Here is a 27226-nt window from a genome sequence, read left to right as displayed (position 1 = left end):
AAATATCTGAAATAATATTTAAAAACATTCAATAATTGGCTGTGATAAACTAACCACTTTGAGGAGAAAAATAGTTACTGGTGCCTCACCTTACAACAAAATTAATTCCAAATATCTTGAGTTAAATATAAGCTAAAAACAAGAAAGAATATTTATCACATCCACATATTAAGGATATTCTGAGCAGAAGATGATCATGGCCGGGCGCAGTGGCTCACGCCTGTAATCCCAACACTTTGGGAGGCTGAGGCAGGTGGATCATGAAGTCAGGAGTTCAAGACTAGACTGACCAACATGGTGAAATCCCGTCTCTACTAAAAATACAAAAATTAGACAGGCATGGTGGTGCACGCCTGTAATCCCAGCTACTCAGGAGGCTGAGGCAGGAGAATTCGCTTGAACCCAGGAGGCAGAGGTTGCAGTGAGCCGAGATCACACCACTGCACTCCAGCCTGGGCAACAGAGTGAGACTCCATCAAAAAAAAAAAAAAATTAGGATCGTAACGTTTTATACAGATTTGATTACATAAAATATTTAAAATATCTAATATCACTAGAGATTTAATATCACTAACTTGTAAAGAATTCAAATGAACTACAGTAATCTTTAGCACTGCAAATCAAAAATAATCTAGAAAATTCCAATTGGTCAGTATCTGTAGTCAAAGTAGAGTACTAAAGAGAATTTTGGAAGCACTAAGTATATGAAGATAATTTGATTAATGTATAAGTACACTAAAAAGAACGAAAAAACTGTACAATATGATTTCTGAATTTCCAGTATTTTTTCAATTAGCATGTATTACTTTTATAGTGAGGAAAACAAAACAATGATAGTTTTTTGGGTTTTTTTAATAGTGAGAGTAACTGGCCCTGGTCACATTGGCTACTGAACACAGAAGAAGCAATCAACAACTATGACACATGTGATTTTCCAGCATAATGGCCTGAACCTCCTTCCATACAGCAGCTGATGAACAGTAGCAAAACTTCTAGGCAAAATTTCAGCTTCAGTTGTGTTGCCACCTTCGTACAGTAGTGTTTATTTATACAAATATTATAATACTTTTCTGAATTTTGTCCTTATTGTACAAAATTGAGAGAAAATAAAGGGCAAAAAAGAAGTATTCATATTAACGCTAAGTAACATAGGTGTCATAAACTCAATACAGTTGGCAAAAAGGATGGAACTCAACAGAAGTTCCAAAAGTGGTCAACTTTAAGCTCTATTCATATACTCATTGAACCTATATACATATTTTTAAAAATTATGGAATATTTCATATTTTTAGTCAATTAGTTCAACATTTAGATGTGCCTTCATATACATTTTCAAAAATGCATTATGAATGAAAAGTTAGGTTTCCTCTAGTAAACTTGGCAGTAAATAATTTAATGATATTCACAATGAAGAACTTGATGTCAAAGAACATTAACAAAAGACAATTCTGGTTTTGAGTTCCAAGACAGAATTTGTATTTCCCAAACATATTATCATCTTTTCATAACTATTTTGCATATGATGTTTATTCACAAGTACACAAGGAAAAAATTTCACAGGACAAGAAGTTAGGTTAACTACAGATCTCAAAGAATCAAAATATACCAAATGCCTCTAAAAGTACTATTTTTGTTGGCTTGTACCTTTGAGGTCACAGCAGAAAGCACTAAATCCTAAAAGGATCATCTTTTTTTGAATACTAGAGATCTTGCTGAAACTTGAAGTCACAATTATGAACAAAGATTAAACAATAACACAAGTGCATTTTTGTCACCTGGCATAGCCACAGCCTCACTTTTAATCAGTATTTGTTATAAACATAAACAAACAAATGATGCACAAAGTATGTGTTTATGTATGGTGTGACTGAAAGGGAGGGAATGTGCATGTAGTGAGAATCCCATTAAAAGAAAAATCCAAGTAAACTGGTGCCGGTTAAGTGATGTTTTAATCCAATTTTAAAAGACATTTCCAGTAAAGCATTGTGCCATATTAAACTTGAAAATATAGTTTTGCCAATTTTGTGGCTTTGGGGTGGTAATTATCAAAAACTATGTTCTTCAAAAACTACACACATATGTTTACAGCAGAAACAACTATTTACCCACCAATAGCCATTCTCCCCCTACAGAATGCCCAAGCTTGAAAATGGCTGCCCAGCTAAAGACTACATTGCCCGCCTCTCTTTCAGCTTAGAGTGGCCATGTGACTTAAGTTCTGAATGTCAGTAGACATTAAGTATGTTCCTCCTCACTTCCAGAAAGGAATGTATACGCTCCTGCCCCTTTTTTTCTTTATTCTTGCCGGCTGGGAGATGGAAACAGCTAAAGCAATTACCTTGTGCACAGAGACTGAAGTCACATATTAAGGATGCAGAGGTACCCTGACAGCCTTCGGGTTTCTCCCTCTGGTCTGTGTCGTGTGAAATGAAAATAAACCATTTGCTTGAAACCACTATATATTGGAATTTTTTGTTACCGTCTTACAGTCTATTCCTTAGTTATTACATTTTTCAGGTAAGTTTTATAATAGCTTCAGTTAGAAATAGCAGAAAAATCAATAAACATGAAAATGATGAACCCATCCAAATCTACATATTCATTTGATACATATAAGGCCTGCAGAATTTTCAACAAAGCAACTATCAAATATAAACAATAAAATAAGGAGTTATTAGCTATGTAGGAATAAGAAAAGAAAAAACAAAAATAAGAGATGTTATGGAAGCTCCTGCGGCATACTTAATTATGTCAAAAGTTACAATATCTTATTTCAGGTATGGTTATTCATTAAACAATACATAATATTCTCTTCTGTGCTCTTTTATGATAGACAGATGTGGCCACAGAGCACAAAGGAAAGTCCCTCATGAAAACAAAGGTTATTATACTTAACAAATTCTGAACAGGAGGTCACATCGCATGCCACACAGGGTCACAGGGGAAACACTAGGTTTTGGTTAGGTGGCAGAAAAACAAGAGCAAGCGGAGTGCCCAGGCCAAAGCATTTACTGGGGTTTCCCAGCGAAAGGCAATGCAGGGCAAGGTAAATGGTAAAGGATTACTTAGTTTGAATAATTCCAGTGACTTTTGGGCTATAAGAATGGGTCTCTAGCTTCCAGGTACCTGGCCCTGGGGAAGATTAGATAGAGGAATATTGCCTCCTGGGTGTATGGGCCAGATAGAAAAGGAGTGTGGATTGGTTAGTGCACATATCATAGGCATGCTCCCAGCTGAGTTTCTGGCTAATTCTAAGAATTGGCTAACCTCTGGAGGGGTAATCTCTTCCCAGCCAGAAAGGTTTTTTAAGATGTCAAAACACCATAATATACAGAAAAATAAAAATACATATATAATACAACCCTATATTTTAGCTAGCTATGTTTGGTCTTATTCAGTGCCTGTCAAAAACATTCCTAGGAGTTTGACTGCCTAAACTAGAAATACATCTACCAATGGCAGAATGCAAACCTTACTACCAACACATAAAATAAAACTACAAACACAGATGGTTCTCAACTATGATGGTTCAATTTGAGATATTTCAACTTTATATAATGATGCAAAAACAACATGCATTCAATAGAAACCATACTTTGAATTTTCCTGGACTAGCAATATGAAGTATGATACTATCTCTCTATGCCGGGCAGGTGCAGTGAGCTGCCGCTCTCAGTCAGCCACACAATCATGAGAGTAAACAACCAATATTGGACAGCGTACTGTGTTGCCAGCATTTTCTGGATACTGTGTTTTGGGGTTTCCAATGTCATTATGTCTATAAAATGCCCATTTTCAACTTATGATATTTCATCTTAAGATGGGTTTATCAGGATGTAAACCCATCTTAAGTTAAGGAGTGTTTGCATATCAATTCACCTTCCTTATTATCATTTTTTTTTTTTTACAGACAGGATCTCACTATATTGTCCAGGCTAGACTCAACCTCTTAGAATCAAGCTATCCTCCTAACTCAGCCACTCCACTCCAGTAACTGGAACTACAGGCATGCCCCACCACACCTGACTATTCATTCTAAACGAAAAACAGAATCCAGATAAAAATGATAAACACATGTATTTAAATTTGAAACCAAATAAATAAATATAATTTAAAATTATTATTTTAAATGTTTACCTATTTTTTTAATCTCATGGCCTTTTTTTTTTTTTGAGACAGAGTCTTACTCTGTCACCCAGGCTAGAAATGCAGTGGCACAATCATAGGTCACTGCAACCTTAAACTCCTCAGCTCAAGTGATCCTTCTGCCTCAGGCTCCTGAATAACTAGGACTATAGGCATACACCATCACACCTGGCTAATTTTTAAATTTTCTGCAGAGATAGGCTCTCACTATGTTGCAGAGGCTGGTCTTGAACTTCTGGCCTCAAGCCACCCTCCTGCCTTGGTCTCCCAAAGTTCCGAGATGATAGATGTGAGCCACCATGCCAAGCACCACAAGTCTCAAGTTTTAAATGCCCTGCAATGTCTGGGACAGTATTCTACCCCAAAAAAGAACAGCCCAGCCCAAAATACCAACAGTACCTTTATTGAAAATCACTTACCTATAACATGTATACCTTATAGTCTTTCTTACCCAATACTAACCATATAAAATTTCAGTACCAGTAATCAAATGTTCAAGATGTATCTATTAATGAGGTTTTAAAGAAAGTACTTTAAGAATATAAACCAGCTTTTAACATTAGTGTTTATCCAGGTATAGAAAGATTAATGCTCATAATAACATTTTCTTAACAAAGAAACCATCTGAGGCTTTTTGAAAAAGGAGTAAAATACCCTTTTAGAAGTCTATGAAAAAGGAAGAATAAATGATTAAATTAGCTCTATGCATACATATTATAAGTATACATAAAACACAGATATATAGAGATAATACATTTAAATAAATTCAAATAAACATACACGGATATATATATACACACATCAAAGACCCATACACAAATTAGATAGATAGAATAGACAGACAGATGTACTAAGAAGCCACGATACTCCTATTCCTGCTTATTCACAGACTACAAAAGAAAGGGGCGCTTTACCTCTTTTTCAGTATATGACATATATAGCTTCAGTATACGGTACATACAGTTTCTCATATTTCTCATATAGCCCTTGTTAAAATGGTCAACTAGCTTTGTGTGAATACACACACACACACCCACACACACCTATATACATGTGCCGTGTGTGTATATATGTGTGTGTATTCACACAAATACATATGTATCTGTGTGTGTGTAGTTATTTTGAAATAAATTATATGAATCGGATTCTGAATAAAAATGGTCAAAGTATATGCAAGTATAGTGTTGGTCTTTTTACAGTATCATCCAAATTTAATCCTCACAATAACCTAGGAAGTGGTAATAATCCTGATATAAAGAAAAACGTGAGGCCCTGAGTGGTTAAATGACTTATCTGTTCCATAAGGCACTATTTTTATATTTTACCAGCATATTATCAATGTCTAATCACGCCTGGTACATGATAAATATGTAATAAGTACTGGATGGATGTTGCTGAGAATTATACACAATAATAACAGATTATAAACACGTAAATAATGTTTTCTCTAACTCCAAAGTCTGAAACAATTTAAGAATTTCATAGTATCTAATTCAATACCCTTCAAATAATAAAACATAAAACATTCACCCTTTCAAATATTTGAGTCCCTACTAAATGTGAGTCTGCCAGCCACATCATGTAACAAGTATGTATAAACTATATCATTGCCTTTTATTGGCTTGCTTCATTCAAATATTTAATGTGTATCAACTTTCCAAAACTAGTAAGATGAAGGAGTCACTACAAATTAGGGTACTTCACAAGATGAAAAGGAGTAGTAGTTGAATAGATAAACATAAAATTGGATTTATTTCTAGCAGCAGGATTGAATCTAAAAGAAACTGAGAAGTCAAATTTTCTTTTTATATCTAAAGTTCATTCTTGGTGGTCCACTGACCAGAGCCCTCCTGGTACCTGAATACTGACTTCTATACAACCATTATAACCATAACACCCTCCTTCTTAGTTTTTTGCAATGGAAAAGCTACATCACTACTGTACTGGAAGTTAAAAGACCTAGATTTTGATCCTGAGCTTGTTATTCAATTGTTGTGAACATCTGACAATTAACTTTCCCTCACTGAGTTCCAATTGCCTTGAATATAGAGTTAGGAAGCTTAATTAGACCAGTGTTTCCCAAACTTGCCTAATTATAATAACCTGAATCAATACTCTGAGCCCCTTGTTAAGAATATAGACTCCTGAGCCCCACCCCAAACATACTTGGGGCAGAAGGAAGGGTAAAAGGAAAAAATTAAATTACAATGATGTAAATTTCATTAATTGTATGCAGTTTCAGTATATTAACTGGACTTTAAGCCATACCTATGCCCCAAAAGTTATCAATTACTAAACATTTTTGAATCTGAAAAAGTGGCCTAAATATCATTCCTAAAGAACACTGCAAAGGCTTTACTGGCAGCTATTTCAGCCTACTGGGCTATTTTAATTTAATTGTTTGTTTTCTCATAATCTGGATAGTCAATCTCTAGATGGCTAAAGTAGACACTCCTATACTAGGGAATTCCTTACACATGAAAATACAACTACAAAAGAAATTTCCAAAATCTTTATTCTTTAAAATTACCACAACCATTAAACAACTAAACAATTAAATAACTAAATCATTTTCATTAAAAAGTATCTTCCAATTTTTAAAATGTTTCTAACATAATGGAATAAACAAAATAGTCTTACCTAATCGTAATTCTCCAAAATTGCCACATCCAATTTTTTTTCCAACTCTAAAGTTAGGTCCAACCATTAAAACTCCAGACGATGAAGACCCAGTTCCTCGAGTGTTGTGTCCCGATCGACCACTAGGTCGTGCCATTCTATCATCTGATTTGTCCTTGTCTTTCTTTTTATTTTCCATATCAAGTTTGCGGTACTCCACTTTGAATTCTTTAATCAAGACAAGCACACTGAAACAGGGTATTGTAAAAATAGGTACATCACTAGGTAACTGTACCAGATGGGTAATGTTAACATTCAAATTGCAGTAGGTAGTCAATTAACTGGAGCATGTTCATCCCATTCGTAAAATTTTTCTTAATGTCTTTTCAGCAAAACATGTCTTCAAAATTATCTTTTCAATGATGTGAGCTGATATTGATAGAGAGCTAGAATATTAAGAAAAGGAAATTAGTCAACTAAGAATTTTAAAATATATGTCTGGGAAATTAGATAACATAACAAAAGCTTAGGCAAGAATTACTGCTATCTATTGATGCCCATTGAAATCAAACCACAGTATACTTTTAAGTTAACCACTACCCTTTATTTATATACTTTAATAACAAATATACGAAACAAAGATATCAGGGATTCAATTACTTCTTAAAAATTAAAGGAACAAAATTATACTGTTTCATAAATCAACATACATTCACTAATATAAACCTCCCAACTTAAAATTACCTCAATTAGACAAAAAGTACTCAAAAAATTCCAATAAGTCAACATAAGATTTTCAATTTAAAAGTAGAAAGAGAATGAATTATAAAAATAAAATACCTTAATAAAAATATATTCCCCATGTTCATATACTTAATAATTTTCAAAGTCTTTCTTAAATATATATTATCATATGATTTTCATTTATTCAAGTATTACCTTATAATTACACATGGGATTGGAGCATAGAACTGACAATATCAAGAACATTCTTCCCACCCCTCAAAGAAAACAATTAATTCTTATATAACATTTAACGTGGGCCTTAAAAACATAAATGTAATTTCACAAGACTGTGAAATGTTGACAGGCATCAACCTTATCAGATGCAGAAATTAGGTATTAAATTTCTAACATGCAGATAAAAACATTAAAGTTCAAAATATTTTTCAAGGCTTTTGGAAGAGTCTGCCCCATTCATATTCTCTGGGAATTGCAGTGATCAAATGTACCTTAATTCTGTGGTAATTCTGCACCTTTACAGGATTTCCCTACTTTTGTTTGAACAATTTGAGTGGGCTATCATTCGTTGCTATTAAAGAAGTTATAAATTCAAAATACAGTCACTAATGAAGAAACAAGGATTGATATCAAATACTTATTCCTATCACAAAAATTTTCTAATTATATAATGCAACCATAAAAAGGGTTGAAACGGACAGTATTTTCTGATTAATTTTCAGCAACCCCCAAATATACAATTACTGTTACAAGTAGTGACTAACTGGGGTCGGTGGTATAGGCAATAAGGGAATTTACCAAGACAGTTGGTAAAGAAAGCCAGGCTTATTAGAAAAAGTAGGAAAACACTTTGCAAGAAAGCAATGGGCAGATGAGCAAGAGAGGAGCTGACTGAAAAGAGACTAAGGCTTGGTGGGGATTTTATAGGATCGTTCTTGTGCTGGAGAGGGCTATGTGCAGTACTGGTAATGCCAAGGTTGCAGTGAGCTAACCTGCACTTTTCTATTAGCAGAGGGTCTGGTGATAAGTTGGGTATAGGAAGACTGTGAGTTTTTTGCGCAGGAGGACTGTGAGATTTTTGCACAGGAGGGCTATGTGTCCTGGACTATGAAGAAAGGCAGACTTACAGCTTATCTGCTTTTTCTTTTTATGCTCCCCTGCTCCCACCAGCCTGACTCCTTTTCCCTAATTAGGATTCCACAATTAGTCCTAACACCCAATCTATTTATGAAGTTTCTTGTTTTATTTGCCATATTCTTATTTGCAGATGAAACTGAGTTCCTGTTTACTCTGCTTCTAGCCATGACAGAGTAACTATACTGAACATCTCTGCCTGTTGTAAACAAGTAGAAAGCTGGACAAAACATATGAAGCACCTGTTTTTAAGCAACAAATAAAAGGCAGCACAGACTGTGATCCCTTAGAAAAAACACAAAAGGTGAGTCGCACCTTCATCCAAGCTCTCTGGCTAGGAGCAATTTCCTGACCACAGCACAAGGAAGTGAGGCTCAGGCAACACACAGTGATCACAGATCAGAATTTGCAGCTGTTGAAGTAAATGGAATTTGTAGTACACAGTATCAAAAATGAAGGAGTTTTGCAGTGGAGTGGTGGGGTAAGGTGGTGGTAGGGCAGAAGGCTAGGCTACATGTGTACAAGGGAATAGTCTAAAAAAACCTAGCAGAAAATAGTTACTACAGTGTTAAATGAAGAATGGAGACACTAGAAGCTGCACAGAACTGAGAGACTCTAAAGTTCCTATTCAGTCATAGCAGAAGAACCTCACTAATATCCCAGGCATTCAGCTTAGAGGCCACAAAAACTCTTAAAAGTAAGGACCATACCTGACATAAGGCCTACTCTAGACTGTCCCAACTAAAGTCTAAAACTAAACCTAGATAGGATTCAGAGTAGCTCTGAGCACGTTAACTGCATTCCAGAACAAAACTCAAGTCTCAAAAAGACAAAAAGCCAGACTCTCAACAACACAGAATTTCCAATATCCATGACACAACTAAAAATTACCAAACATGTAAAGCAGCATCAAATGTAACCCATGGTCAAGAAACAAAGCTGTCACAGGAGACAGACTCCAAGATGACCCTGATGTTTGAATTAGAAGATACGACTTTAACACTAGTAAATAGCTGTTAGAGTCCTATTTAACCAGAGAAAAAGAAGAGGGCGGAAAAAAAAAAAAAACGAATAATAGCTAAAAACTCCCCAAATTTGGTAAACACACACACACACACACTAAATCTAGGCATATCACAAACTGCTAAAATCCAAAAATTTGAAAAATCTTGAAAGCAGAGAGAGAAAAAAATACACGACATACAGCAGAACTAACTTCTTACCAAAAACAATGGAGGCCCAAAAGAAAATGGAAGGATATTTTCAAAGCAATGAAAGGGGGAATAAAAACTTTCAACCTAGAATTACTTTTCCCCTCTTTTTGCCACAGGTGTTGATCAATTCAGAATTCTACATCCAGTAATATTATTCTTCAAAACAAGGAGAAAAAAAGCCATTTTTGGATGAAGGGAAGCCAAGAATTAGTTGCCAGCAGACCTGCACAACAAGAAATGCTTTTAAAATAGTCCTTTAAGCTGAAGTAAATCACATAATATCAGATAGAAATTTGAAACTTTAAGAAGAAATCAAGAGCACTGAAACTAGGAAATGCACGAGTATTCATTTCCTTTAAAGATAAATTACTATTAAAGCATAAACAATTTCTTAGTGTCATACATAACAGGTAGAAGTAAAATATATGACAACATAAATGGCAAGGAGGGGGAGTTGTAAATGGAACGACACTGTTTTAAGATTCCTTCTTGAAAATTATTGAGAGAAGATTTTAAGTCTTCTCACCACACACAAAAAAAGTAAGGTAATGCATATGTTAATTAGCTCTATTTAGCTATTCCACAATGTATACTTATTTCAAAATATCATGTTCTACACAATAAATATATATAACTTTTATTTGTTAAATATATAAATTAAAAAGAAAACAGATGGGGAAAATATTCTATTTGTGAAGAATTATGTGGTTCCATATTAATTCTAGGTAGCCAATGATAAGTTAAAATGCACATTTTAATACCTAGTTCAAACAATAAAAAATTAGTTACAATAGGAATAGCTAAAAAAACAGTACAAGAAATAAAATGGAAGACTAAACATTACTTGGTTGAAACAACAGAAGAGAAACAAAAGACATACAAGATAAAACAAATAGCAAGACAGTGGACTTTAAAACATACATAAAATGAAATAGACCAGATTTTCCCCCAAAAAGAAAAAAATTGTCAGACTATATAAAAAAGTAAGACTCAACTACAAACTGTTTACAAGAAACTATTTTAAATACAAAGACACAGCAGTGGCTCACAACTGTAATCCCAGCACTTTGGGAGGCAGAGGTAGGTGATTCGCTTGACCTCAGGAGTTCAAGACCAGCCTGGGCAACATGGTGAGAGCCTGCCTCTAATAAAAATACAAAAATAATAAGCTGGGAGTGGTGGCGCACACCTGTAGTCCCAGCTACTTGGGAGGCTGAGGTGGGAGAATGGCTTGAACCTGAGAGGCAGAGGTTGCAGTGAGCTGAGATTGTGCCACTGCACTCCAGCCTGGGCAGCAGAATGAGACCCTGTCTCAAAATAAATAAATGAACAAATACAAATATACACATAGACTGAAAGTTAAATAATAGAAAAAGATATACTGTGTAAATAGCACATATAAGAAGCTTGTGAGGCTATAATATTATCATACAAACTGGACATCAAAACAAAGGATTATCTACAAATTTACAGAGGTGCATTTCATAATGATAAAAATATCAATTCAACAGAAAGACATAAAAACCATAAATATGAATGAGCAAAACGAGGCAAAACAAAACTAAAAAGAAAAAAGGCAATCATTGTTACAAATTTTTTAATGGCATGATTTCAGTAATCAACAAGGTATAAGACAAAATATCAGTATGTATATGGTAGATCTAGATAATACCATCAACTACCTTGAGCTAACTGCCATGTATAAAATACTGCAAAATAAAATTCCCTTTCAATGCTCACCAAGAAAGATCATATGCTGTGCTATAATTTAAATCTCAAGTCACTAAAATATTACAGAGTATATTTAGTCAAAATAGAATTAAATTAGAAATCGCCAGACTTGTTGGCTCATGCCTGTAATTCCAGCACATTGGGAGGCCAAGGTGGGTATATATCACTTGAGGTCAGAAGTTCAAGACCAGCCTCGCCAACATGGTTAAACCCCATCTCTACTAAAAATACAAAAATTAGCCAGATGTGGTGGCACATGCCTGTAGTCCCAGCTGCTCGGGAGGCTGAGGCAGCAAAATCGATTGAACCTGGGAGGCGGAGGTTGCAATGAGCAAAGATCATGTCATTGCACTGCAGCCTGGGCAGCAGAGCAAGACACTGTCTCAAAAAAATAAAAAATAATTAAATTAGAAATCAATAGCTGTATAGCATCTAGAAGAGTCCCAAAATTTGAAAATTAAACACACATTTAAATAATTCAGGAGTTGAAAAAAAAATCACAAGAGAAATTAGAAAAAAATCTAATTTGCAATTCTAATGCTTAGCAGAAAACTAGAAGCTTTAAATGCCTATATTAGAGAAGAAGTTTTTAATCGGTGATCTGGACTTTCCTCTTAAAATAGCTAGAGAAAAGAGCAAATCAGACAAGAGTTGAGGAAGTACTTCAATAGAGTTATTACTAATACAGACTTATAGGAAAATATAGTCTTAATGAGCAAAAAATATAGTCTTAATGAGCAAAAACAGGAATTCTCAGCTGATAAATGGAAAAAAAAAAAAACAGAAAAAAAAAGAGACCCTCAAATAAAACTGTCATATCTGAAATGAAAAACTTCACTAGATACACTCAGTGGCAAACTGGATAAAGCAGAAGAAAGTGTTAATAATTTCCAAAGAAATTATCCAGAGAGGAAAATCAACAAAACAAAAAATAGACCACAATAGAAAAAATAAAGACAAAAACTGATTCTTTGAAAAAGGTCAACGAAATTTCTAACTCTTAGCAAAAATGATCAAGAACAAAAGAGAATACACAAATTACCAATAAGAACAATGAAAGAAGGGATATCAAAATGATCCTATAAATACTAAAGGACAAAGGACTATGAGTAACTTTAGGCCAATAAATTTAATACAGATGAAATGGACAAATCCCTTGAAAAATGTAACACAGGGATACAAGGTGAAACAAAATATCGAAAGTTCCATATCTATTTTAAAAACTTAATCTATTAAAAAAAGTATTCCCATAAAGATGATTTCACTGGCAAATTTTATCAAATATTAGGAAAAAGTAATACTGTTCTAAAGCTCTTTCAGGACACAGGAATAATCAATTTACTTTGTGAGATCAGCACAATCCTAATACAAAAGCCTGACAAAAACAATTCGAGGAAAGAAAATTAAACCTGCATTTCTCATGAGCATAGATACAAAAATTCTTCACAACATAAGCAAATATGTAGAAAGTTTAACAAATAATAATCAAACAGAGTTTAATACTAGAAATGTACCACTGACTTAACATTTGAAATCAATGAACCACCAAACTAGCAGAAAAAAGAAAACCCACAGGGATAATCTTTTTTTTTTTTTTAATCTGCTCTTTCACCCAGGCTGGAGTGCATTAACACAATCACAGCTCACTGCAGCCTCGACTTGCTCAGGCTCTGGTTATTTTCCCACCCCAGCCTCCCGAGTAGCTGAGACCACAGACACACACCACCACACTCAGCTAATTATTTTTTTGTATAGTCAAGGTTTTGCCATGTTGCCCAGGCTGGTCTCAAACCCCTAGGCTCAAGCAATATACCCGCCTCAGCCTCTCAAAGTGCTGGCATTACAGCCCAATGAGATCATTTCTACAGACAAGAGATTACGTTTGACAAAATTCAACCCACAACCAGGCGTGGTGGCTCATGCGTATAACTCCAGCACTTTGGAAGGCAAAGCCTGGAGGATTGCTTGAGGCCAGGCCAGACTGAGAAACAAAGCAAAACCCCGTCTCTACAAAAATGCATTTTTAAAAAATAATAATTTGAAATGGATCATAAACCTAAATACAAATACCAGAACCATAAAGAGGGGTATCTTTGCTATCTTAAGGTAAGTAAAAATTTCTTAGAAGACGCTAAAATCACTAATCATTAAAAATCTTAATAGAGGCATCAAAATTAATCATTTCTCATCAAATGATAGCTTTAAAAAACAAATACAAACACTTCAGAATGGGCTAAATTATTTTATATGAGTGTGTATAAATACGTTGCAACTGAACAATAAGAAAAACAACTTTTAAAAAAATTATTATACTTTAAGTTCTGGGATACATGTGCAGAACGTGCAGGTTTGTTACACAGGTATACATGCGCCATGGTGGTATGCTGCACCCATCAAACCGTAATCTACATTAGGTATTTCTCCTAATGCTATCCCTCTCCTAGCTCCCCACTCCCCGACAGGCCCCGGTGTGTGATATTCCCCTCCGTGTCCATGTGTTCTCACTGAACAACTCCATTTTTTTTAAATACAGAAACGATCTGAATAGACTCTTTTCACAAAGAATATATACAAATTGCCACAAAGCATATGAAGCACTGCTCAGTATCATTACTTCTCATGCAAACATAAATTAAAACCATAATGAAACACCATTTCACACCCATTAAAATAGCTAACATTTAAAAGACTGACAATATCAAGTGTTGGTAAGAATGAAGAACTGGAACTCTCAAAAAAGTGCTGGTGGGAGTAAAAAATAGTATGACTTTGGAAGAAAGGTTGACAGTTTCTTATAAAGTAAAATATACACCTATCCTATGACCTAGCAATGCCACTCTTAGGTGTTTACCCAAGGAAATAAAAATGTATGTTTACAAAAAGACTCATACACTAATGTTTACAGCAGCCTCACTTATAGTAATAGTCAAAAATTGGAAACAATCCAAATGTGCATTAACAGAAGAATAAACAAATTGGTATAGTCATATAATAGATGACTACTCAGCATTAAAAAGGAACGAACTGCTGATACATGCAACAATATGGTGAATTTCTCAGATATTAGACTGAGTAAAAGAAGTCAGGCATAAACAATTACCTATTACATGATTCTAGTTATATTTAGCTCTAGAATCAGCAAAACTAAGCTGTGGTGATAGAAATCCTATCAGCGGTTAAGTAGGGTAGTAGGAAATTTGACTGTAAAATGTCATGAGGAAACTTTCTGGAGGAAAGAAATGTTCTGTATCTTAATTGGGAGGAAATTACATGGATATATACATTTGCCAAAACTCATCAAACTATATTTAAAATCTATGCATTGTATGTAAATTGCATCTCAAAATATGATTTTTAAAAACAACTGCCGCCATACACACACAAAAAACTGCGTGTTTCATCTCAACATGTATGTTTTCCCCAGCACACCATTACTATAAAACTTACCTTAAAATGCTACGTTTTGTACAAATCTATGGGGTACATATACAATTTTGTTACATACATAGATTGCATATGGTCAACCTCAGGGCTTTTACCATCACCCAAAACATGTACATTGTGCCCACTAATTAGTTTCTCATCATCCCACTCCCTCCCACCCCCTCACCCTTCCAAGTCTCCACTGTCTATCATTCCACTCTCTAAGTCCATGTATAAACATTTTTAGTACCCACTTATAAGTGAGAACATGTGATATCTGACTTTCTTTTCCTAGCTTAAGATAATGACCTCCAGTTCTATCCATGTTGCTGCAAAAGACATGATTCACTCTTTTTTACGGCTGAATAGTATTCTATTATGTATATATACTACATTTTCTTTACACATTCATCCTTTGATGGGCACTTAGGTTGATTCTATATCTTTGCTATTGTGAACAGTGCTGCCATAAATGTAGGAGTGCAAGCATCTTTTTGATATGTGGATTTCTCTTCCTTTGGGTAGATACCCAGTAGTGAGATTGCTGGATCCAGTGGTAGTTCTATTTTCAGTTATTTGAGAAGTCTCCATACTGTTTTCCATACAGGTTGTACTAATTTACATTCCCACCAACAGTGTATAGGAGTTCCCTTTTCTCTGTATCCTCACCAACATCTGTGATTTTTTTGTCTTTTTAGTAACAGTCATTATGATTGAAGAAAGATGATATCTCATTGTGGTTTTAATTTGCATTTCCCTGATGATTTGTGATGCTGAATATTTTTTCATATGCCATTGGCCATGTGTATATCTTCTTTTGAAAAACATCTATTCATGTCCTTTGCCCACTAATAGGATTATTTCTTCTTCTAATGCCACTTTTTTAACAATTAATGAACTTAATATTTTATTTTAGAAGTTTTATTTGACATATAATTGTACATATTTATGGGGTACATGGTGATGTTTCAATACACATACTATATAGTGATCACATCAGAGTAATTAGCATAGGCATCATCTCAAACATTTATGATTTATTTGTGCTGGGAACATTCAATATACTCCTTCTAGCTATTTGAAACTATGCATTACTGTTAACTATAGTCCCCCTACAGTGGTACGGAAAACTAGAACTAATTCCTCCTATCTAGCTTTAAGAAGCTTTTTTTTTTTTTAAAAAAAAAAAAAGCCCTTCATATTTTTTCAATTTAGAAGGAAATAATTTTCTTTTGGCAAATTTTCATGTTATTTTAAATATATAGCTTTTCATTTATGTTTAATTAATCAAATATCAAAAAAAGTATGCTACATGTAATAAGAATTCCAGTATTACAATGAAGTAAAAATATCCCTTGGGATATCCATACCCCTTGTCTTCCATCCCACCTGCCCTTGTCAGAGAGAATCATTACTTTTCATTCGATGTGTATGCTCCAAAGCTTTTAATGCTTGTGCATGCATATAAATACTTATGTATAGAAATATGTGTAGGTGGATTGGTTCATTTTACATAAGAGGTTCATATGAAGCCTCTGGAGAGCCAAAACTGTTCCACAATAAAAGCATTTAAAAGCACATAAAGGACTTTTGCCTTTTCCCTTTCCTATTCCTTCCCCTGACATGAACCCTAGAGGAGCAAGGGGCAGCTAATGAACGGGAGAATGGAAGAAAGAAGAATGAAGAAACAACTACTACTTCCCTTCCTCAAAAGAGGATCCAGAGTCAAGTGCCAAGTCTGAAACTAGGAGGGAGAGAGAGGCAGAAAGAAGTGATGAGTTAGCTTAAAATTGAACATCAAAATTTGAACAGGTCATTTTGATATCTGAAAAGCAATCCATTGAGAAAACAGAACTATTCTTATAAAGATACATGACAAGAAATCAGTGAAAATGGACTAGGATATCATTCATGAGTCGAGAAGTGAAAATAATAAAAGATGTAGACGACAACAGTGGTTAGGGAGAAACTAAGCCATTTCCTATTTTATTCCATCTAATTTAGTACATTCAGGTAACTGTTCATAAACTTGTAATAATGTATTTTTTTACTTTTCAAAAATACTTTTAACAAATTAGAATTTTAATTAAAATATTTTCTTAGTAAGAGTCTTAGTATGTTATAGTATTTTCCCTACCATAGCACCTATCAAGCAGTATTAGAATTGCCTACATGTTTCTCTATACCAGGAGTCATGAAACTACAGCCAGCAAGCTATTTGCCTATTTTTATAGAACCTTAGACCTACGAATAGTCTTTACATTTTTACATAGTTGGGGGTGGGGGATTATAAGAATAATAATATTTTATAACATGCGACAATGATAAAAAATCCAAGTTTAGTCTTCATAAATAAAATGGTATAGGAATCCATGCTAATTTGTTTACATGTTGTTATGGATGCTTTTGTGCTACAAGAGAAGAGTTGAATAGTTGTGACAGAGACCATATGTGGTGCTCTTATCACTTCACACTGCTGCTCAGAGAATCATAGCAGTGGCACAGTTATAACTTAACAGTAGTGCCACACACATAACCTACCACTACATCGTACTTATTTTTTATTACCAATGCATATGGATCATGTCAAAACCAATAGAGAAAGTGGACTTTCACGGTCGTGCTTTTAAAGCACAATGGAGTGTTATTCGTTCTCAAATTAGATGAGAAAGCATTGTGTTTATTATACAATGGCACTATGCTGAACAACACAACACACTTGGACATGACCAAATGTATTAGTTTTCTATCACTGTGTTACAACCTATTAAAATCTTAGAGGTTTAAAACAACACAAACATTATCTAGCAGTCTCTGTGGATCAAAGCCTGGGCACAGCTTAGCTAAGTGATCTGCTCAGGCTGTATTCAAGGTATTGACTAGACACTTTCTCATCTGGAGGTTCAAGTGGGGAAAAAATCCTCTTCCAAGCTCCTTCAGACTGTGGGCAGAATTCATATGCTTGCAGTGTATAACTGAGAGCCCCAGCTTTTTGCTGGCTGTCAGATGGAAGCCACCCTCAGTTTCTAGAGGTTGCCTAGACTTTCTAGAAGCTACCTATAGTTTGCCATGTGGGCTTCTCCAAAATGGCTGCTTATTTCTCCAGCCCTCAAGAAAAATCTCTAGCTCTGATTTTCTAAGATTGAGTATTATATAAGGTAGCATAACCTTCTCTTATACCTAAGTCCCAAGCTTTGTATCCTGCTCCAACACACCAATTCTCCCAGGTCTTGGAATCCTTGATAGCTGCTTCCAGACCTCTTTAATGCTGCTTGCTAGACTAAGTACTATTATAAAGAACACAGAATTAAACAAAAGTAGTCCTGGAATCCCATTTAGCTCCTATGTAGTTCTACAGCATTAAGCAAGACACTTAATCTGTCTAAGCTCATTTTAATAATTATAAAATAGAAGGATTAGACTTGGAAATTTCTAAGGGTATTCTTATATTATATGCAGTTTTATAATTGCCTGTTGTATTTGATGACAAGGGCTCTAGTATACGTAACTTTATGATCTCTGAACCTAGCACACTGCCTGACACCTAGGACAGTTAATACATACTGTAGATGAATAAATGAGTTCTTTCTATCTCTAAACATTTCTAGTCAATAAAACCCATCCGTGCACAAGATCCCAAGAACTTTATGAAGAAAAAAAAACAGCAGAGAAAACAGAACAGCAAAAGAAACCTAAAGCATTTACCCAGAAATATTAGCCTAGTCCCTCAATCACAAATATAAACTGACAATCAAGCACCACTAGATACATCAGGAAAGCTAACAATATGAAAAACACCCTCTTCCAAAAAAAAAAAACAAATAAAAAAAAGAAAAAAACCTCTGGGGGAAGCAGATCATATGAAGAACAGAAGAGAACTTTAAAAACAGCAGCAAAAATTGAAACAATTAGCCCCTAAGGGCTTTTGAGAAGTATAATAACACATAAATATATAAGAAAATAATGCTGCATTAAATGGAATAAACAAGAACAAAGTGGGGGAGTAATCCTAATATTTAAAACAAAAATATAAAGACATTAAAAAATAAAGAAAAAAAGACGGAAACAATCCAATACCTCCAACTTCCAACTAATAATAAAAATTAATAGGGAGGACAGAGAAAATTAAGAAAAAGAAATCATAAAAGAAAATTTTCCTAAGCTGGGGCCAAAAGGGACCTCAGAATGTTAAGAAGGAAAGAAAAGCAACTCTATCATACTACTTGATTCAAAAGCTTGTCATAATACCGTACGATAGATAACTGATTTTCAACTTTTAAATTCAATCTTAGCAAAAAGAAAAAATGCAAGATAAAAGTCCTGTAAAAATATAAATTTAACCAACCTTGACAGTGTTAAAATAATACTACAATTGAAACTGACAGAAGCTCAGCTGTTAATGGGGAATAGGTAAGTTAAAAGGAAGGACGGGGCAAGAATATCCGCATCCTGCAAAGTACAGAGTTAAGAGATAACCTAAAAATTTACTAAAACAAGAAATAGAGATGTAAGAACATTATTTAAAGTGTCAATGGTAAGTAATAGATTCAGTAAACTTAATAACTACCCAAACATTTAAAGACAGAAGGGAAAGTGGGAGTATGTGAGCTAAAATTTCATCCTTAGTGGAGAATTAAAAGATAATACAAAAATTTGACATAGTATCAAGGAGAAAAGTATAGGCTTATTATTTAGAATTCATAAAAGTAACCACCTGAAGCATTTAAAACTGAAATAACTAAAACTGGTTCTATCTACTGAAAAATTCAAAGACTAGAAATAAAGGGCAAGAGACTATTGCTTATATTTCTTTTCCATATATGGGCATTAATTTAATAGACCTTTTAATTCTACTATCAACAAATGAGTAACTTGCATCCTAAAGATAACTAAAAAACACTGTGAAATTTGAGAAGAATATTTCAAAAAATTTAACAGTATGAAGTATTAAGTGCCTCTACAAATCAGTTTTTGCTTTTGTTTGCTTACTTTTAATGAAAACAGACTCCATCAATAATAGTGGAGACAGCTGTGGAGTTCTTAACCTGAAATCCATAGACTTCCTGAGAATTTTCTGAAGAGAAAACCACAGTTTTCAACAGATTTGATATCAAAAGATTATGTGATCTTAAAAAAAAGTTAAGAACCACTGAAAAGAATACTGTTATTTTCTCACTGAATTGCTTTATAAATATATTCTTAGAAGCAATCTATCCTAAAAACTTAAATAATATCAGCACTTTATTTAAAAGCCAACCTTGTTATAAAAAATTATTTAGGGCAGTTTGTAATACATGCAGTACAAAAAGGATGAAGAAAAGATTTACATAAAGAAATCAGCAGAGAAGTAAAATATCTTAGAAATAAAACTATGTAATACTAATATACCATGAGTTTCAGTACCCATTCAAAGCAAATGTATTTTTGCACTTTATAGTAGTCAGGCAAAAACAAAAATATGATTAGAAATAGAATTAGCTACAAAATTCAGAGTGTACATTAAAATTATACCAGTTGCTAAAAATACCTTAATATTACATCAGTTGCTAAAAATACCTAAATATTCTTAAAAATTAAGAATAATCTTAATATCGTATTATACCTGCAGATGCAGTCAATGGTAAAAACTGAAAATTTCCCTCACAGAAGCTTTAGATTCAAAAATTACAGGAAGAGAATGGAAAAATGCATCTTGAAAACTTAAAAATTAGGCACCCATTAAAATAAAAACTACTGAGAGAAGACTCAGAAATATCCCCTGCTTACAATTTTTTGTAACATAGTTACTTATACTGCTTTACATTTTTATTTTTACAAGAGATATTGCCTCTTTAACTGAAACCTTAATCCATCTACTACTAAAAATAACAGACATACATTTAATGTAGCATAAAGCTACATGTGTGAATAAATGGTAATAAAATATTTACAACTTCAAGTCTGTAATTATTCTTAGTTTACTAACTTATTGAAATATCTACATTCAAAAGGAATTCTTCAAAAGAAAGCTTTTAAAAATTATATTTGAGAATGAATGAATATAAATAATTGATTTGCTTTCACAAACAATTTTGATATAGCAATATCTACTAATAAAGACAAAAATGAGCTGCTAAATACAGAAAACATTAGACATAATCTGATTATATGAATAGAAATGTCAGCCACTGGCATACTTCTAATTTGATGACCACTGATGAATCTACAAAACACAGAACAGAAAATCAGATTCTCTAATCCGCATGGCCCAATAATTTAGGACTTGACAAAGCCAACTGACCTCCTTAAGACTGCAAACTAAGTCTTAAGTTTTAGTCTTAAGTCTACTTAAGTCTAAGGAGAAAGTAGTCTGAGAACATATCGGTATTAAGTATTGAAAGTTCCTATAGGTATATTTTCATGTTTAGCATGTTATTCAATATTGTTTACAAGTATAAATTGACAACAAATGGAAATTTAAAAATCAAAATTTATAGTCAAATGTTACTTGTCATAGAATTGATTTCCCACTGCTTTGTTATCTCAAATGAGAACCTCCAAATTTAGTATATGAAACGACTCATTCAGTGTTTCAAATGCTTTATTCAGTCTCAATAAAAATTATATTACAATACATGTCTTCAGCCTTCTCCAAAATTTAAATCAGTAAAGATATTTGTGATGTGATGGCTAGCCGTTACATCACATGCTTCTATTAGCAGCAAGTGTCCCAGTTACTGGTTTCTGGCATTAGCTCAACTGTGGTTGTCTAAGAAAAGAATAAACACTTATTTTTAAAAGCTAAATCATTAACTGTAATGTCAAAAATGGATATCAATTTCTAAAATTACATACTACAGAAACTTTTTTTATCCCAGAAAGATTTAGTAACTATCATCTACAACACTTTACAGTTTTGAAACTTGATTTCAGTGATGTCTTTGTACATTCCTATTAAGACCCAGGAATTTCCAGCTTTTAAAAATTACCACCCAGTTTTGTTTAAACAATGTTCTCCAAACTGTGGATCAGGGCCCATTAGTGGGCCACTTAATCAATTTAATGGGTCTCAGACAACAGTTTTTTTTAATAAAATAGTACCAAACAGGAAAGAAAATGGAAAGTACATATGTAATAAGGATAAATCATGTTTAACAAGATTTGTAGGCTTTAAATGAATGTACATGTATCATTGGGTCAGTAATCAAAAAGTATTTCTATAGTTTAAAAGCTACTGTATTATTGCACAGGAGTATCATCAAAACATACTATATTATAATCAGTTACAATTAAATAAATTATTAAATGAGAAATCTTATTAAAATCTAAATTTCCTAGGTATAAATATTACTGGAAGTCTAATTAAATTAATAGTCTAATTATTCAGCTCTCACTGTTCTCCAGTAACTACAATATGACCATTTCATAGGTCCTCAAAATGTCTTTTTATGCCTTCTATTCTCAATTTCACAAGTGAATTTACAGTCCCATTTGTAATACCCTTTATCATAGCCCATATGTCTCAATAGTTGGAAGGGGAGGAAATATTTAATTTATGATTTTTTTTTTTTTTTGAGACAGGGTCTCACTTTGTCACCCAGGCTGGAGTGCAGTGGCCCGAACACATCTCAAAATAGCTGGGACTACAGATGCATGCCACTACACGAGGCTAATTTTTGTATTTTTTGTAGAAACAGGGTTTTGCCATGTTGCCCAGGATGGTCTCAAACTTCTGAGCTCATGCAATCTGCCTGCCTTGGCCTCCCAAAGTACTCATATAAGTATGAGCCACCACACCCAGCAGAAATATCTAATTTGAAAATGCACACCCTCCTAAGCATTTACTATGCCTAAACCCAGAAAAGCAAACAGCACCTTCATCTTTAAGAATGACAGGAATCAAAACTCAAGACGAGGTCATGCTAAATTTTTATTACCGAAATATTCACCATACCAACCTCCGTGAGCAGGTCATCTTACTATCTATAATCAGAAATTTCACGGCAAACCCTAATCCTAACAATGCCATAAAATTTAAACTGCAAGCCATCAAGGAAATTTTGGGATGCTTATTTTCATTCAACAAATATTTACTGAGTACTTACCATGCACCAGACACAGGTACAGGTCTAGGTGCTAGAAATACAGTGATGAACTTGCCCCCAAAAAGATCTCATCAGGACTCTTAATGATCTATCTACTTCCATTAGCCACAACTTTCTGTAGTACATTTTTAATACTGATTTAAAAGAATGTTCTTTCATCTCAGGAAAACCAAAAAAACAGCTGATTTATTAGCAGTTATGTTTTATAAAGTCACTGCAAATACTGAACCACTGCTTCCAGGATAAATACAGAGTTACGTTCCGCCAGCCTCTGGTCACAAGATTTTCATCAACCAATCAATACGTAACTTTGTTTTTTGTATGTTTCTCTTTCAAGACACCTTATTTAATACACATCTCTGATTCATTAACATTGCACTAATAGCCAACAGCATTATACTCATGCCTGAACTCAGCTTATTTAACACAGGAATTTTTTCCATAAGGCTTATCACACCTCTCTTGCACTTAGGACCACTAGGCAGCAGCACATCAGCCCTAAGCTTGGGGGCCATTTTAAACAGTGAAATCACCAGGAAAAAGGTAATAAATAGCTTGCAAAAAGCAAGCTCTTCTTCAGAAAGCAGAGAATCACCTTATTCAACGTCAACTGGGAACACGTACATTGGGTGACTCAAAATTTTTGCCACTCTGTGTATGTACATGTCTGTGAATGACCGGGATTACTGAGTTTAGGGTTACAAATAAATTTTAGCAAGCAGGTAAATTTACAAATATGGAATCTATGAATAATGAGAATAAATTCTAATTGGTGAGGGGGATTTTCTCTTAAAAAGTAATCTAGCTAATAAATGAATAAGAAATGACAACTAAATTATAACCATTACACAACTCTTAGTAAATTAATGGACTAGGCAAGGATCATCAATGACTGCTAACATTCCAAAAAGAAAGACAACCTTTGATCTTCCCAATGGAAGAAAAAATAATTGAAACTGAATCTGATCAAACCTCTACACCTCACTACCGATTTAGAGGAAAGATATGGGACAATGTTTTCACTCTTTAACATTAAGATACTCCATTTGTTAATCTGATGTCCTCAAGGAAAAAAAGTCATTTTATTCAATTCTGTCTCCCTAATACCTACTATAACACATAGCAGTCAACATTGATTAAAAGTTTCTTAAATAAATAAGTGAATAAATGAATGAATGAACAACCTCTTAGAAATTTAAGAACGTTAATTTATATGATCATCACTTTTTCAAATAGAAGAGGAAAGAGAAAGTTATGGGCAGGCAGGCAATTTATAGCTCTAAGAGATACTACAGGTGGAATAACACTCCACAAATCAAAGGTCATTTACACAGTGATTTCAACTCTTCAAAACAAAGCTATGAGCCAGAAGAAAAAGAAATTCACTAAAAGAGGTCACAAAATGCATATTCTCTTCATTAAACAATAAGAGCCTCTAAATTCCACTTGGGTCAGATACTTTCATTTTTAAATAATTCTAATAAGTTTATAATAGAATACAAATTAAAAGGGAAAAACTGAAGTAACTAGTAAAATTATGACTGAGAACAAGGAAGACAAACAACTTTATCCTCATCAATAGATTTACAGACATCTCTGCATAACAGCACTTTATAGCTGCGGTTCAGAATGAGAGCCCTAAACTAACAAGAAAAGATTTGAATATGTTAGAAAACACGGAGAAAACAGTACTACTTTGTAAAGTTTGTCATTAAAAGAAAAAACCTAAAATAAAATATATTTTGGTAAAAGGGTATGCTTCAGTATTTCTAATTTATCTATCAGGTCATTCCCTATAATGCTGACTAAATGACAAAGTACATCCAGAAAAGTCAGTGGTTGTATCACACATGGTTCTCATAACAAAGTTATATTCGTTCTTCTCAACTACAGCGAAATATTCTAACTCACAAAAATATATAACTACTAATACATAGCCTAGTATATGCAAAGGCCACACATTTAAAAGGCTTATTTGAGAGTAATGATGTTTGGGTAAGTATGTGTCAACTCTCCTCATAGAACAGACTTTGTAGTATAACTGATTGTAAATTATAAGTAAGTTAACAACTTCAAAATTCTAGAATGAAATGTGCAAGCTGAAATAGAAACAAGCTGAAAAATAGAAACAAGCTGAAAGTACTACTACTGCTCTGGAGATAGGACTTCCTTCTGCCCAGCTAAATCAAGAGACTTCTTCCTCCAAACTATGAAAGCCGTAAGATAGAGACAGAGAATTGACCCAAAGGTACCTTAAACCCCAATATGAACACAAGGTTTTAAAAGCCTAGTTTTTCTTCTAGAGATCAGGGCTACATTACTTGAACAAGAAATAATAGTTCCAGAACACAATGAAGATTGCATTCATTGAAAAATGAGGCTCCCGTAAATCACTATTTCTAAATGACAGAGCTATAGCAATGAAAATATCACATTCAGGATATTACTGTCCCAATATTGCTGGTGTGCAATCAAGCTAACAAATCAAAGTGATTCAATACAGCCAACTTAAATTTTAGAACTGCTTACTACTAGAACTCTTCTATATTGCCAGTGGGGATAAAAATGGTACTGCCACTTTGAAAAATAGTTTGGCAGTTTCTTACAAAGTTAAACACACACTTGCCATATGACCCAACAATCCCAACTTTAGGATCATACTCAAGGAAAAAAAAATTATGTTCATACACACACACACACACACACACACACACACACAATCTGTACATGAATGAAACATTTCTTAATGGGCAAATAGATAAATGTGGTAAGGTACATCCATACAATGGAATATTGCTCAGCAGTAAAAAGAAACCACTGACACTCGCTACAATATAGATGATTCTCAAATGCATTCTGCAAAGTGAAAGAAGCCAGAATCAAAAGGTTATATAACACGTTTCAATTTATATGATATTCTAGAAAAAGCAAAATTATAGAAAGAGAAAACAAATCAGTGGCTGCTAGGAGTCGGAGAAGTTGACTGCAAGGGGAATTTTAAGGGGTGATAGAACTGTTTTTGTGTTTTGATTATTGGCAGAGTGAATTTGAGAGAAAAACTATTTAATATAAAAAATCTTAAAATCATAACTAATTGAAATGCTAAAAAAAAAAAGAATATTTCCTTTAACAAAACTATCTGGCCACCCACTAAGACATTTAATTTTAACTTCTGCCATTTAAAAAAAGTTGATTTCTAGGCTGGTGGCTCATGCCTGTCATCCCAACACCTTGGGAGGCCAGAGTAGGAGGATCACTTGAGGCCAGTTCAAGACCAGCCTGGGCAATATACCAAGACCCTGTGTCTACAAAAAAATAATAATAATAAATAAATTAAATTAAATTAGTCAGGCATGGTGGCATACGCTTGTAGTCCTGGCAACGTGGGGGGCTGAGATGGGAGTATCACCTGAGCCCAGCAGTTTGAGGCTGCAGGGAGCCATGATTATGCCACTGCACCCCAGCCTGGGCAACAGAGTGAGACCCTATCTCTAAAAATAAAATGAAAAATATTTCTATAAAGTATTTCTACTTTTTTTTTTTTTTTTTTGAGACGGAGTCTCGCTCTGTCGCCCAGGCTGGAGTGCAGTGGTGCGATCTTGGCTCACTGCAAGCTCCGCCTCCCAGGTTCATACCATTCTCCTGCCTCAGCTTCCCAAGTAGCTGGGACTACAGGTGCCCGCCACCACGCCCGACTAATTTTTTTTTGTTTTTTCAGTAGAGACGGGGTTTCACCATGTTAGCCAGGACAGTCTCGATCTCCTGACCTCGTGATCCGCCCGCCTCAGCCTCCCAAAGTGCTGGGATTACAGGCGTGAGCCACTGCGCCCAGCCAGTATTTCTACTTTTAAGCCTGAGCAGCTAAGTCAGATGCTTGTGTTTATTATTTTATTTAAATTGGAAACACTTTGTGTGTTTGAGATTGTCTCATACAACTATAACAATGCAAACTGCCAGGCATAGTGGCTCACGCCTGTAATCCCAACACTTTGGGAGGCCGAGATGGGCAGATCGCTTGAGGTCAGGAGGTTGAGACCAAGCCTGGTCCACATGGTGAAAATACAAAAACTAGCAGGGTGTGGTGGCACACGCCTATAATTCCAGCTACTCGAGAGGCTGAGACAGGAGAAGTGC

The 27226-nt window shown here is 34.3% G+C and overlaps 1 protein-coding gene across 20 annotated transcripts in view; it reads right to left on the bottom strand.

Moving 5' to 3' along the window:
- CSNK1G3 (casein kinase 1 gamma 3) overlaps nt 1-27226 on the bottom strand; it is a 105996-nt gene that overhangs the window by 64303 nt on the left and 14467 nt on the right. For all 20 annotated transcript variants that reach the window (XM_055387436.2, XM_031011101.3, XM_055387437.2 and 17 more), the window contains one exon: nt 6787-7211. In XM_055387436.2, coding sequence (XP_055243411.1) covers nt 6787-6964 — 178 coding nt within the window. In that variant the 5' untranslated portion in view covers nt 6965-7211. The remainder of the gene's footprint in view (nt 1-6786; nt 7212-27226) is intronic.

The sequence above is a fragment of the Gorilla gorilla genome, chromosome 4, assembly GCF_029281585.2.
Source record: "Gorilla gorilla gorilla isolate KB3781 chromosome 4, NHGRI_mGorGor1-v2.1_pri, whole genome shotgun sequence".
Taxonomy (NCBI): Eukaryota; Metazoa; Chordata; class Mammalia; order Primates; family Hominidae; genus Gorilla; species Gorilla gorilla.
Note: the sequence above shows the minus strand (reverse complement) of the source record. Positions and strands in the feature narration are given on the sequence as shown.